Source organism: Ursus arctos, unplaced genomic scaffold, assembly GCF_023065955.2.
Source record: "Ursus arctos isolate Adak ecotype North America unplaced genomic scaffold, UrsArc2.0 scaffold_24, whole genome shotgun sequence".
Classification (NCBI taxonomy): Eukaryota; Metazoa; Chordata; class Mammalia; order Carnivora; family Ursidae; genus Ursus; species Ursus arctos.
In genome coordinates, this window is record NW_026622919.1 from 45,357,566 (window position 1) to 45,372,552 (window position 14,987).

The 14,987-nt window shown below is 43.4% G+C and overlaps 2 protein-coding genes across 2 annotated transcripts in view; one reads left to right on the forward strand and one right to left on the reverse strand.

The window, feature by feature from the left end:
* Positions 1–2,540: 2,540 nt before the first annotated feature.
* The window catches only part of ITGAE (integrin subunit alpha E), a 69,160-nt gene continuing 56,713 nt past the window's right edge, over positions 2,541–14,987 (reverse strand). The window contains 5 exon segments of the mRNA XM_048223097.2: positions 2,541–4,021; positions 5,513–5,626; positions 10,265–10,354; positions 11,441–11,533; positions 11,855–11,911. Of these exon segments, the coding sequence (XP_048079054.1) occupies positions 3,926–4,021; positions 5,513–5,626; positions 10,265–10,354; positions 11,441–11,533; positions 11,855–11,911 (450 nt within the window). The 3' untranslated portion in view covers positions 2,541–3,925.
* Positions 12,072–14,979, forward strand: HASPIN (histone H3 associated protein kinase). The gene has a single exon (XM_026517903.4). It carries the CDS (start codon positions 12,109–12,111, stop codon positions 14,428–14,430), a length of 2,322 nt encoding a protein of 773 aa, XP_026373688.1. The 5' UTR covers positions 12,072–12,108; the 3' UTR covers positions 14,431–14,979.

Genomic DNA, 14,987 nt, shown 5'->3' on the forward strand with positions numbered 1-14,987 from the left:
ATTCAAGAAATATAAAGAAGGAAGAGCTGTAGCATTGGACACAGAGAACGATATAATAAAGGGACTAAAAATATGAAGGAATTCCAGAAAGAAGTGAAGCAGATGGAATCAGATCAACAGGAAAGTTGATCATGCCAAAGAGCCTGGTGATGTAATGCAGGTAAAATAAGAGGCTCTATGAGAAGCGGATGGGTTTTCCAACCAAGCCCCAGAAATTACCCAAAGGCAGGATGGCAAGGAGTGGGACCATGGGCAGGCTGTGAGGCAGGCAGTGGAGGGCACACAGAGCAATCCCACTAACTTCTCAGAGCTCTACAAGTTCTAGTCAAAGAAATAAGGGTGAAAAGAGTATAAATATAAGACTCCAAATCACCATTATTTCCAGATAGGATTTTCTCCTTTGAAAATCCAAGAGATTCAACTAAGAAGCTATTAAAAAACAAAGTACAGGAGATGCCTGGGTGGCTCAGTCAGTTAAGCGTCTGCCTTTGGCTCAGGTCATGATCCCAGGGTCCTAGGATCAAGTCTTGATTTGGGCTCCCTGCTCAGTGAGGAGCCTGCTTGTCCCTCTCCCTCTGCCACTCCCCCTGCTTGTACTCTGTCTCTGACAAATAAATTAAAAAATCTTAAAAAACAAAACAAACCCCCCCAAAGTTCAGTAAGATGGCCAGATAAGATAAATATTCAAAAGAAATTGTTCTAGATACAAGCCCTATTATCAACCAGGGGAAAAAGTTCATAGTAGCAATAAAAAATATAATACCGCTGCAAGTTAAGTCTTCATAAATTAAGATCTCCAAAGAAAATTATAAAACCTTGCTGCAGGGTGTTTCTAAAAATCTCAGCAAGTGGAGGGACGCCTGGGTGACTCGCTTGGTTAAGTGTCTGTCTTCGGCTCAGGTCATGATCCCAGGGTCCTGTCCCTCATTGGGCCCCCTGCTCAGCAGGGAGTCTGTTTCTCCCTCTCCCTCTGCCCCTCTCCTCTGCTCATGCTCTCTCTCTGTCTCTCTTAAATGAATAAATAAAATCTTTAAAAAGGATTTATTTGTCAGAGAGAGCACAAGCAAGGGGACCGGCAGGCAGAGGGAGAGGGAGAAGCAGTCTCCCCGCTGAGCAGGGAGCCCGATGTGGGGCTCGATCCCAGGACCCTGGGATCATGACCTGAACTGAAGGCAGACGCTTAACCGACTGAGCCACCCAGGTGTCCTGACAAATAAATCTTTAAAAAAACAAAAAATCTCAGCAAGTGAAGAAATGTCATATTTCTGACTAGGAAAACAATACTTTAAAGAAAGCAAATCTTCCCAACCTAATCTGTACATTTACATTAAAATCCCAAAGGGTTTCTTTTGTGAATTTGAAACACGGATACTAAGAATTGTCTGAAAAAATATAATCAGTAATTTTTCTTAAGAATGAAAATGTCCTATCAGGTATCAAAATTTACCGCATGAAAACTGGTATCAAAAACAGGATACCATTTTTCACAATGATCAGGTTAGCAAACTAGTTAAAGTTTGATGGTGCCCAGTGACGGCAAGGTACACAGTGGCACTTCATACACTCTAAGTGTGGGTATAAACTGGCAAAGACGTTTTGGAGGTTGCCATCATCTATTAAAACAAATTTCATTGAAGCATAGTTGACAGATAATGTTACATTAGTGTTAGGTATACAACATAGTGATTCAACTTCTCTACGTTATGCTGTGCTCACCTCAAGTGTAGGTCGCCATACGAGACCATTACAATACCACTGACTGTAATCCCCATTCTGTGCCTTTCATTCCTGTGACTTATTTCATCTATCAAAATTTTAAATGCACACAATCTCTGAGCCAGTAATTGTGCTAGGAACTTACCCATTAATATACTTGAAAAGCATGCTATGTAGGATACCTGTTTAGAGATGTTCATCATACCTTTTCTTTGTAATAAAAAAAGGAAATAGAAAAAACTTAAATATCTGCTTTGTGAAGTAAATACAACTCAGTATATTACGGAACTGTTAAAAAGATTGGGGTAGATCTGTAGATGTTGCTATTGAAAGATACCTAGAATCTATTAGATGAAAAAGCAGGAGGTGGGACACTACATACAATGTAATTCCATTTATATATAGATTTATATAAATATACGTCTAGAGAGAGAGAAAGCTTATGCTGGTATATGCATAGGAATATTTTTAAAGAATATCTTAAAATTTATTAACAGTGGTTGTATTTGGAAAGAGATTGGAGGTGGAGAAGAGAGAGAGACTTTTCCTTTTTTAGATAACTTTGTGCCGCTGTTTTAAATTTATCATTTGCATAATGCTAGAAAGTGTTCCTTTAGTTGTGGTACTGGTACAGGAACAAACGTATCACTGAAACAAAATTAAATTTCCAGAATTTATATGTATATGTATGAATTTCACAAGGAGTTACAGAATTGCCAATTATTAATGAGCATTTCAATAAATGACATAGGGACAACTATTACTCATTTGAAATAATATAATTAGACTCAAGGTCAACAAGAAAACAGAAACCACTCTAGGTATTTCAAGCAGAAAGGGATTTAATAAAAAGAGTTATGTTTCAAATTTGTCAAGAGGGCTGGAAAATAAAAACAGGAGAGCTGGTATCACCCAGAGGTCAGGAGTTGCAAGAAGCTGCCACCACTGCTGGAGGCCACAGCCAAAAGGAAGACTTCTATCTTTAAACCTTTCAGTCTCATGCAAGTGCCTCTCACTGGCATAACCTAAACTAGAAACCCACCGCAAGGGAGTCTGGGCAATGTTTAAAGCCTTTCAGCCCCTGTGATACAGGAGAGTGTGGATAAGCAAAGGAGGTGATTATTTCAGTAAGTGGTGTGGTGAAGTTAGTTATGCTTCTGGGAGAAAAAAACCCAAAAAAACCAAACCAAAACAAAAAACAAAACTCAGTCCCTAATTCATACCTTATACACATATAAATTTCAGAAAAAAAGAAAAATTTAAAAGAAATAATGAAAGCATCTGAATTAGATAAAGACAAGGATTACTTTCTACATTATATACTGGTACACCACTTAACTTTTATGCAATAACTTTTATGATCCAGGAAAACAAAGATTGCTCCATTGCAGGGGTAAGCGTAGGGAGATGGGTCAAGTTTTAACATGGGGCATAAAGATAAAATAAGATACTAAGAACAAAGCCAGCCTGTAACTAGGCCCTAATCTCTGTGCCTCCAACCCCCCAGGCCAGGTTTCATCTCTTCCTGTGGAAGAGTGCTCTCTCCTAGCGACAGTACCGAGGAACAAAAGTCTCCCTGAGCAATTCACTAAGCAGGAGGCTGGGTAAGGAATTCGCACAGAGTATTAAGTAGATATATTCATACACACAACAGAAATGAAACTACAGAACAAAGTCTTGGTTTTCTCTTTGCCTCCCTAGTTACTATTTTGGTGACTTTTGTTTTTCTACTTTTTACATTTGGTACTGGTGGTGCTTTTTTGTGGCCTGACTTGAAATAACAGGCAACATCTTAGGATCTTGAAAATGCCAGACTAGGAAATGCTTCTGACCACTATCCCCCAAGATGTACTTTGTAGAAGACCGAGCTGGGAGACATTAATAGAAATGCCAAGAAAAAGCATTCTTAGGCAAATAAGGTTGGAACTGCTGTACCTCCTCTTGAGGAAAAAAAAAAAAAAAATCACAAAGTATATTTCCGTATTAAAGGCATTTCTGTAAAGAAAACAGTTTAATTTTATTCAATATCAGATGTTTCCCAAGTTTATTTTCTGCACAACACACACTTCTGAGACAAAGTATGGTTAAAAAACAATATCCCACAAACAATCTGTTTGATTCTACTCTAGATCATCTTAAAAAAAAAAAAAGAAAAGAAACGACACCAAGACTGGTTGATGTTGTCTCCGAAGAGATGAGGAAGCTGGTCCTAATTTTCTTCTGTGAGCAGATTCTCTGATTTCAGCTGGGCCTTCCTTGTGCTGTCCAAGTTCACATGTTGGTATTTTCTTTTAAAAAAGCCACACTGAAACAAAGGAGGGGAAGTCCCATTATAGGCCTAAGATACCAACGTGTTTTACAAAACCATTATGTAGTTGTTACCAAAATAGCTCCTATACTCCTCTGCTTCTCATGCCTCCTCTGAATCTCTCCCTGATGATCCGATCCTTCAAGATCTTTTTTTTAATCAGGAACTATTTTTTTTTTAATTTAAATTCAATTTAAATCCAACATACAGTACATCATTAGTTTTTGATGTAGTGTTCAAGGATTCATTAGTTGTGTATAACACCCAATGCTCATCACAACACGTACCCTCCTTAATGCCCATCACCAGTTACCCCATCCCCCACCCTCCTCCCTTCTGCAACGCTCAGTTTGTTTCCTGGAGTCAAGAGTCTCTTGTGATTTGTCTCCCTCTCTGATTTCTCCCATTCAGTTTTCCCTCCCTTCCCCTATGGTCCTCGGCACTATTCCTTATGTTCCACATGAGTGCAACCATATGATCATTGTGTTTCTCTGATTGACTTATTTCACTTAGTGTAACACCTTTCAGTGCCGTCCATGTTGTAGCAAATGTTGAGAACTCGTTCTTTCTGATAGCTGAGTAATATTCCATTGTATATATGGACCACATCTTCTTTATCCAGTCATCTGTTGAAGGGCATCTCGGCTCCTTCCACAGTTTGGCTATTGTGGACAATGCTGCTATGAACATTGGGGTGCATGTGCCCCTTCTTTTCACTACATCTGTACAAGATGTGTCTTAAATGCTGCCTTTCCACAAGCCTTTTCTGGTGCTCATTCTCCAGTCAGAAGTGAAAAATCACCCTCCTCTTAAGCCCCCAAACTCCCTATCCTTTTTAACTAATTCTGCGAAGTATTATAGTTTCAGCTGTAATGGATCTTATTTATGTAAAAATACTCAGCCTACTATGCATAGTATGTCCTCCTACATCAAGAAACTCACAATCTAGGAGCACCTGGCTGGCTCAGTAACTCGTGATCTCAGGGCTGTAAGTTTGAGCCCTATTTTGGGTGTAGAGATTGCTTAAAAATAAAAAAAAAAATTTTTTTTAAAACTCACAATGTAGTAGGAACAAAAATAATTAATATACAGTGATGACTGCCACTGGGAAGGGTTTCCAGAAAGCAGCTTGTTCACAGGAAAAGCATATAACTCAGTTCAGAGGACTGAGGAATCTCTGGGCTGAGATTTAAGGGAAGAGTGTGAACAAGGTGAAAAAGTGGGAAAAGGCATCGGCACAGGGTTGGTGGCAGTACAGACAGCAAGCACAGAGACATAACTTATTTAGTTACATGTGTTTAGAGGAAAAAGCAAGACTTAAGGGTGGAGAGGGGCAGAGGCCACAGAGTGAGAGTCTTGAAAGCAGTAAAAAAGTTTGAACATTAAAACAGGGGAAGGAAAGTAAAGGATTTAAATAGGGTAATGACCATCACATCTGTTTTAGGAAAATCTCTCTGTACTCTGATATTTCACAGGAGTGGAACTGACCTGGAATAGGATGATTATAATCACGGTCAAAGCCAGAAGGCCACTAACGCTGCTTAAAATAATGATAATGACGTCAGGCAAATACTCCTCCTCCTTCAAGAAGATGACAGTGACCTGCAACAAGACAAGGAGACCATGCAGTAAGTCTGCTGAAGCAGATGAGAAAAAAATTCTACATGTTATTTTAAGGAGCAAAATATGAGAACTTGGCAACCTTCTGTATATTGACCAAGGCTGACAGTAAAGCAAAAAGCTAAATGTTTCTTGATGCATCGGCTAAAATTATTTAATGAGAATCTTCCAGTTTTTGGTCCCACATGTAGAGTGTATGGTAGACACCACTCCGTACTAACAACTACAAAGCTGAATAGACTGAAAAATCAACAACTCTTGACTTCCTGAGAGAGGGGAGGACACTTGGAAAGTGCTGACCCCAAGACTGGTGAGAGAGATGGATGAATAAGGGAGTAGAGGCTTCCCAGTGCTGGGGTAGAAAACCTGGTCTGTAATTGATGAATTAGGAGAAGCTCAGTACTGACAACTCCCAGAGTTAAAAACCCAAGGGAACCCAGTCATAAAGGAGCCCCCACAACACTATAAGGTTTTCCTCCAGGAGCTTTACCAGGTTCCTGCAGAAAATACTGGAGAAAAATCCCTTTGTGCTTCTGGCAAGGGGAGAGGAAAAGGAACCATTCTGAAATAGGCCAAAGCACTCTGTTTGGCCTACCCTCAGAGAAAACTAGTTAATGGGAGCCTAACCTGCTAAGGTATTACCAGAGCCTAACTGACCCGGGGTAAGGGAAATACCCAACTCAAGCCCACTCTAGGTATCCTGTCCCACCTAAGGGGGCTGGAAAAAAAATGAGAAACACTTGTGAAGTTCACAGCCCAGAGGCTCAGGCTCAGTAAGAGACTGAAACCTAATCACAGGATGGTAGAGCACTTCCCCTCCCCACACCTCACCACATTAGTAAAGACCTATTTACAGCAGTTCCTTTTACCTGGTACATCATGTCCAGCTTTCAAGAAAAAATTATTAGGAAAAAAAGAAAAGAAAAAAATTATAAAACAGACCAAAAGGCAAAAAAACATAATTTGAAAACACAAAGCTAGCATCAGAACCAGACATGGAAAGGATGTTTGAATTATCAGACCTGGAATTTAAAACAACTATGATTAATATGGTAAGGGCTCTCACGGATAAAGTAGACAGCATGCAAGAACAAAGACGAAGAACAGATAGGTAATGTAAGCAGAGAGAAGGAAACCCCAGAAAAGAACCAAAAAGATGTGCTAGAGATAAAAAAACAACAACAAAACAAAACAACCCCACACACTGTAACAGAAATGAAGAATGCCCCTGATGAGCCCATTAGTAGACTAGCCATGGCTGAGAAAGAATCATACCATAAGTAGCCTTGAAAAGGAAAGAGAACAAAAACTGGATGGAAAAGAACAAACAACAGCACCACAAAATTATCTAAGGAACAAAATACTTTAAATTACTTTGGTCCGTCAGGAAATCAGTTAAGGATTCTTTGACAGTTTAACAGAAGTCTCAGAGAATTATGGTCTCTAGGTTTTAGAGAACACTGAAAGACTAAAAGACAGAAAATCAGTTCTACATCCAGCCATGCCACTCTGTGTCCTCGAGCCCCAAGCTCCTCTTCAAAATGATGACCTATTTTAAACGAGCTCCAAGTCCTTTTCAACTCTGTTCTGACAGCTCTTTTTGACCTTGCACAAATCCCACAAGAAATATATGACAAAGATACTGGTCTGCTCTTCACCAAACTAAAGTGTACGGCACCTCAAAGACGTGACAATACGTGCAGAAAGGCGTCCGTGTAGACTACAGGTGACCCTTCAACAACACGGGTTTCAACTGCATAGGTACTCTTGTATGCAGATTTTTTTGGATAAATACAGTAGTATAAATGTATCTTTTATGATTTTCTTAATATTTTCTTTTCTCTAGCTTACTTTATTATAAGAATACAGTATTTAATATAATCAGCCTTCTGGCCCACAATATGCTATTAGTAAAGTTTTTGGGGAGTCAAAAGTTATACATGGGTTTTCAACTATGTGGGGAGCTGGCACCCCTAACCCTCATGTTGTTCAAGAGTCAACTGTACTGAGGCGCCTGGGTGGCGCAGTTGTTTAAGCGTCTGCCTTCGGCTCAGGGTGTGATCCCAGAGTTCTGGGATCGAGCCCCACATCAGGCTCCTCTGCTGGGAGCCTGCTTCTTCCTCTCCCACTCCCCCTGCCTGTGTTCCCTCTCTCGCTGGCTGTCTCTCTCTGTCAAATAAATAAATAAAATCTTTAAAAAAAAAAAAAAAGAGTCAACTGTACTTACAGAGTTCTATTAGAAGCCATCCCCAGCACTGTTGTCTAAAGGCTGTCTCAATTTTAGGAGTCTTCTCACTAACAGGACTCAGCTGGAAAGCTCAGGGGACACTGCTTCCCAAGTGAGACCGAGTTATGGTCTTCCCATGGCCAGAGCTTCCCAGGACTTAAGTGGGGCCAGAGGGCCACCAAGACTTCTCCTCCTGCCCAAAACACTGAGTTCCTTTCATGCACGTGTTTAAGCATAAAGGTCAGGGGGGCTTTGGAAATAATTTCTGTATGGGTTGGAAAGCTGGACAAATTTACCTTTAAGATTTTTTTTTATTTTTGAGACACCAATCGCGTGCACACGCACACTGTACTTGTGCAAGCAGGGGAAGGCAGAGGAAGAGGGAGAGAATCTTTAGTGGTCTCTGCAGTGAGCACAGAGACTGATGTGGGACTCCATCCCTGGACCCTGAGATCATGACCTGACCTGAAACCAAGAGCTGAATGCTCAGTTAACTGAGCCACCCAGGCGCCCCTGAACAAATTTACCTTTAAGGACTCTTCCAATTAAGTTATAAATACTGGTTACTTCCTAGGGTTGACCCTCCAGGCAACTATTTAATTCATATGCAGCTGAGCTTAATAGGAGTAAGTTCTGGTCCTTGAGAATAGGGAGGGAGCAAAGCAACAGAGAGGGAGGAAGAACAAGAAGAGAGCTGGTTTTTCTTCCATGGAAGAGTGAAGTGGAGGGCAGGGGGGCAGGACTTGAGAATCTGGGTTTAGGAAAATAATGAAAGGAAGTCCCAAGGTCAGATTTCAGTAGAAGAAATGCTCCTCTTTCTCAAAGCCTCTTCCCCTTTTCCTCTTCCAAACCCACAGTTTCCAAATTTGACCTAAAGCTACCCTGGTAAAGGTGAAGCGAGAACCAGAACACAGGATACTAGTGCTTGTAGTCCAACACTGATGGTAGCCTACCCAACAACCATTCTCTCCTTTTAATTTTCGTTCAGAAATCATGACTGGTCTAAGCTAATCATGACAGAGCTATTCCCTTTGTCAGTGACCGACATGAGATCCAGTTCTCACTGAAAAGATGTAAGGAGATAGCTGCTGGGAGTTTTTAGGAAAATCTCCCTCCCTAAAAAGGGAAGACACACTTAGAAAAAATCCTTTTGCTATTGATCTCTTGCTCCCTATTTTGTGTCCTGCCACATGAAAACACAGCACTGGGAGAGGTGGCATCTTTGTGCTGGCCACAAGGGAAGGCATCACCAACACAGACTATAGGGCACAAGATCCAAAGGAGCCAGGCCGTTGACCAGACAAACAACAGATGCCTTTATGGTACATTAGTGGGAGTTTTCCCTGACTTGCAGATGAAATGCATGTGGACACATGGCTATTTATACTCATAGGTTCATTCTACCTTAGCTGCTTATTGTCAGGAACGACGTAATACTTTGCTTACAGTATTGAATTTAAAGAAAGAAAAATAATTATGGGGAATCTGTGTACAGAAATAAAAGCAACAGTAAGAGAGGGAAATAAATTATTTACAAATATGTGCATATATGAAACTGTTAACCGTAGCACTCTTTGGGAAGACAGAGTTGGGGACATGGGAAGGGGGGAATAAGGAACCATTATTTTTCATCTGATGTTTTCTGTAAGGCTTGGATTTTCTTGCTATTCATTTTTGTTTTTTGTTTTGTTTTGTTTTATAATCTGGGCAGTGGGATAATGGAGCACTTCTCTGGAGAACTGTTCCTTTCTCCGCCTCCAGGAAGGAAATCAGAGGACCTAGTATTTAGCAATCCAGTCTCACTCTCTTGACATTCCTCCCAGTAACGATCATGCCTGACTAAAGAGCCCACAGATGGATTATCTCTCCATCCGGGTGCTGCTACCAGCTGACACTTAACCACATCTAGGTTAAGTGTCAACAAGATCATTAAGCCCATAGATCACAGACATCACTTTGACTTGTTGTCACACTTCTGTAAAGAAATCTCAAGAGTCCTACTATTTAGTTTAAAATTTATAAAAGAATTACACATTCCTGAGTAACTGGTTAATACTCTAAACACTGATACTGCACACTAGGAAGTCAATGTATACAAAAAATAATTTCTCACTTGGAAAATTTTAAAAATACATTTTCAAATCAAAGTATACATAGCTGTTGATTTTAGCCTAGTTATTTCAGCTTAGGCCTCTTCTTCAATTGTCATTTCAAAGATGTAAAAACTGAGGCAGAAGCTGACTAATTCAAGGTCACAGAGGCAGCTGCGGTAGAGTCAAGATCAGAGGTGGCAAGACTGAAAACAGGAAGAGTTGCCTGTACAGGGCCTCTAAGCCTAGACACAGTTTTCCCCAGAACACTGCTCAGAAAATCAGAAAATAGCCAGGGATTACCTTAGTTCTGTGGTTCTCTGCATTCAGCCCCTCATATAGAGATTTGTTGAAAGATATTTCACCAAGGATGTGCAGTTCAGGTACTGGTAACTGTAAGATGGAGGTAGATAGAACATTATTTTAGACATAGACTTATTGGTTTTGGACAGCATCTTTTCCTTTAAACGTATTCCTTCTCCTGTATTCCTTTGTCTAGTTAGTGGTCTTGGCAACCACGAAGCTACCAAAGCAAGAAACCTGTAATCATCCCCCAATTCCCTTCCCTTTATACAGCCCCACTCACCAGCCCCAAATCGGTTCTTGACAATTCTTTTTCTTCTTTCCTTTCTCACATCTGTCCCTTTTCTCCATTCCTCATTGCTACTCCTTCAGTTCAGATCTCATCATTCTCACCTGCATCACTGGGAGGAGTTACACTTGATCCCAGTGCCCACTTTAGACTGAATGATCAGGGATGCCTCTCTAAGAAGGGAACATCTGAGCTAAATATAAGAAACCATGCACATGAAGATACGGTGGAAGAACAGTGTCGTGCAGAAGAGACAGCAAGTGCAAAGATCCTGTGGCCAGAATAATACTGGAGAAACAGAAAGGACAGAATAGCTGGAGTATAGGAAGTGAGAAAGAGGAGAGTACGAGGAGATAAAGTTGAAGAAGCAGAGACTAGATCATGCAGTGCCTTACAGGCCATTGAAAAAGTATGTGTTTTACTCTGCTCAAATGTCACTTTTTTCTTTTCAGAGCCGTGGCACAATGTTTCCTTTAAAATAGGTGTTATGTGAAGAAAGATTTGTAGAGGGCATGGCAAGAGTAGAGAGAGGAGGAAAAGACAGCTTACTGCAATAGCCTGGGCAAAAGATGGTGGCCTGAACTACAACAGTAGCATGGAGATGGAGAGAAGGAAATGAATTTAGAACATAGTTTGGAGGTGGAATGACAGAACTTGGGGCTGGAACAGATATGTGGATATAGGAAAGGAAGGAGTCACCAGTATTTCCTAAGGGAAGTAACTACAGTAAATTACCCTAGTAAATTACCCCAAGTAACTGTGTAAAGAACAGACTGGGGCAACAGGTGAATCAAGACACCCGTCCTGGACATGTTACACTTGAGACGCTGTTAACTCTTCTCGGAGAGAGAGACAATCGGATCCGGAGCGTTCACCATCTCAAGTACCTGAGACTGAGTCAAGGAGAGCTCTGCAGCCACCGTTACATTTTCTTTATTCGAAGCGATGGTGCAGTTCACTGAATACCATTCTTCCACATACTGAAAAGGAAACTCCGGTTATAGTTAGCACAACCCCTTCTTGAGTGAAAAAGCAGAGAATTTGAACCCTCAGCACGCAGAGCACGTTAAGGTCCCAGAACAGGGGGTGCAAACAGTTTCAGCGTTCACCTTGGCTCAAGCAAAGCCGCAACCGTGGCTAACCGTGGCTAATGCGACCCAGAGAAGCGACTAAGGACAGCCTCGAGACCACCCGGCGTAAGCTTTCATCAGGAAACGTCGGCACAGGCAGCCCCAGGCCGCTCACGTCACCCGCTTCAAGCCCTCCTCTCTCCCTCAACATGTCGGGACGACCGCGCTCACCTCAGCAGGATCGCTCCCACATTCTTGCTTCTGACTACAGCGGCACTCAGTGTGGGCCTGAAACGAGAGCCATGACAGCGCGGGTGACAGGACGCCATACGGCCCGTCACCCACCCTCTCCCACCACCGCGGGACCCGTTGTACTGCGCATGCTCGCGGCCGGTCCCTAGGACCCAGCAGCCGGGCCGGTTGGCGCGTCTGTCTTAAGGAAGTCTCGCGGTATTTGCATTTGAACCTCTGGGCGGGTGCCGACCATGGCGGCGTCGCTCCGGCGACCCGGGAATCGGCTCTTCCGAACGTACGGGGCTGTGGGCGGCGGGAGGCCGCGGCGGCGGCCGGACAGGGCAGCTGCGCCGTGGTTCCCGCCGCAAGACCGGAAGCGTTTTTTCAGCGGCAGCAGCAGTAGTAGCAGCGACGCCAGCAGCGGTGGCCCCTCGCCGTCTGTCGCTTCCGACGATCCCGACGACCCCGACTTCCTCGGCGTTCCGGTAGGTCAGAGGCGGAGGCGCCCCGGCGGTCGAGCCTCCAAGGACCGGCCGAGTCTGATCGTGACCCCACGACGCCTGAGGCCGCGAGCTCGGCCACCGCAAAAGTGCAGTACCCCCTGCGGCCCCCTCGGACCGCCGCCCTTCCCTAACGGCAACTCAGGCTGTCTCAGCCCGGACCTCAGTGCGTGCAGCCAGGCCCGGGACGGCGGCGAGCTGGGCACCAGCGCCTCCCTGTTCAGCAGCCTGGCCTCTCCCGGCGCCGGCCCCTCCGCCTCTCTGGATGCGGCCTCCGAAATTCGGAGCGGCTTCCACCTCCCAGCAGCATCCCCAGACCCAGCACCCCTCCACGGCTTCCAGGAGGCAGCAACAGGAGGAGGCAGGTTCACCAGGTTGGCTCACCAAGCCCGTGCCAGCCTCAGGTCAGCTCTCTTTAATCTTATGGACTCTGGAAACCCTGAAGATTCTGAGTTTGGGGCAGATGGGAGGAATATGAGGGAGTCTTGCTGTGAAAGGGAACCGGCTGGGAAGAGCCTGGAGAGGCCAGGTTTATCAAGCATGGGTAAGAAGAGGGCCACAGACCAGGACTCCTGTCAAGAGATTGGGTCTCAAGGGGCTGCCCAGATGGACTACGAGGAGGCAGATGGTTGCAAGAACTGTATTGTACCTGGGGAAATCAACAGACTTGAGAGAACTGGGCCTAGGCGAAAAAGGAAACTTCAGGAAACAGTAGAAACCTCCCTTCTCCATTACCACCAGTTTAAGAAGAGCCAAAAGATGGAAGAAGACTCATTCCTCACCCAGGACCTGACTCATTTACAGAATACCTGCTCTTGGACCAAAGCCAGGGCTTCCTTTAGTTTCCACAAGAAGAAGATGGTGACTGCTGTGTCAGAAGTATGCAGCAGCCACACCATTGCCAGTTCCCTCTCTGAGTCCCTCATATCTGAATATTCAAACCCTCCTGTTATGAACAGAACAAATAGTGCTCTGTCTCCTTGGCACTGCTCTTCCATGTATTTGCTAACCCCCTTAAAGACACTACATGTCACAGACAAAAAGGCATCTGACGCTGAAAAGGTTTACGGGGAATGCAATCAGGAAGGTCCTATCCCCTTTAGCTATTGCCTTTCCACAGAAAAATTGGAGTGCTGTCAGAAGATTGGGGAAGGGGTGTTTGGAGAAGTGTTTCAAACAGTTGCTAATCACACACCTGTTGCCCTAAAAATTATTGCTATTGAGGGACCAGATTTAGTCAATGGAGCCCATCAGAAAACTTTTGAGGAAATTCTGCCGGAGATAATCATCTCTAAAGAGTTGAGCCTCTTGTCTGATGAGGTATGCAACCGTACGGAAGGCTTTATTGGTTTGAACTCAGTGCACTGTGTTCAAGGATCTTACCCTCCTTTGCTCCTCAGAGCCTGGGACCATTATAACTCAACTAAAGGGTCTGCAAATGACCGGCCTGACTTTTTTGAGGAAGACCAGCTCTTCATTGTACTGGAATTTGAGTTAGGAGGGGTTGACTTAGAGCGAATGAGAACGAAGTTGTCCTCCATGGCTACTGCAAAGAGCATCCTACACCAGATCACAGCATCCCTCGCAGTGGCAGAGGCGTCACTGCACTTCGAGCACCGAGACTTACACTGGGGGAACGTGCTCTTAAAGAAAACCAGCCTCAAAGAGCTCCAGTACACCCTGAATGGGAAGACAAGCACTATCCCCACCCGTGGGATACAAGTCAATATCATTGACTACACACTGTCACGGTTGGAGCGGGATGGGATTGTGGTGTTCTGTGACATTTCCATGGATGAGGACCTATTTACAGGTGAAGGTGACTACCAGTTTGAGATCTACAGGCTAATGAGGAAGGAGAACAACAACTGCTGGGGCGAGTATCACCCTTATAACAATGTGCTCTGGCTCCATTACCTCACAGATAAGATTCTGAAACAGATGACCTTCAAGAGTAGATGTAACACCCCTGCCTTGAAACAAATGAAGAGAAAGATCCAGGATTTCTATAAGACAATGCTGAGCTTCAGCTCTGCCACTGACTTGCTTTGCCAGCACAGTCTATTTAAGTAAGCCAGAGGTGACTTATTGGCCCAAACTGAGAGGATACTGGTCTTAAAGCCCCTGATGCTATTTTCAATCTCCATCCCCAGAGCAGAGTGGAATCCCCTTCTAAATGTTTCTAGAAATTAACAAATGTTCTTTAAAAATAAACTATGCATGGGAACAAATGATTACAATTTATAAGCCCTCTTTCTGTCAGCAGAGTCCATTCTGTAAATGCCTTCCCATATATTCATTTTTGAACCTTGGCATTTCATGAATCTGAGCAAAAAAAAAAATTCAGGAAAGCCAAAGACCTCAACTTTCATATTGATCAGAGCCTGTGGTCGTAGGTATCATAAGGGAACCATACTGCAGATGAAGAGTCAACTGAGAGCAAAGGGGCTTTAGCAAAGCAGAGACAGAGACAGACTGGAGGGGGGAAAGGAAGATGGTAAATTTATAGGGAGAAGTGCAAGAAATAGCTCATGTGTATCAAGCTTATTTGACAGTCACAAAGAGAAGCAGAATTTATCACTTTTTCGAAGGAAAAATAAATGTCTCTATTGGTATTAAAAAGGTTTGAA

Excerpts from the sequence above, each read along its gene's own strand:
- HASPIN (XM_026517903.4), top strand. The coding sequence starts at position 12,109 with ATGGCGGCGTCGCTCCGGCGACCCGGGAATCGGCTCTTCCGAACGTAC.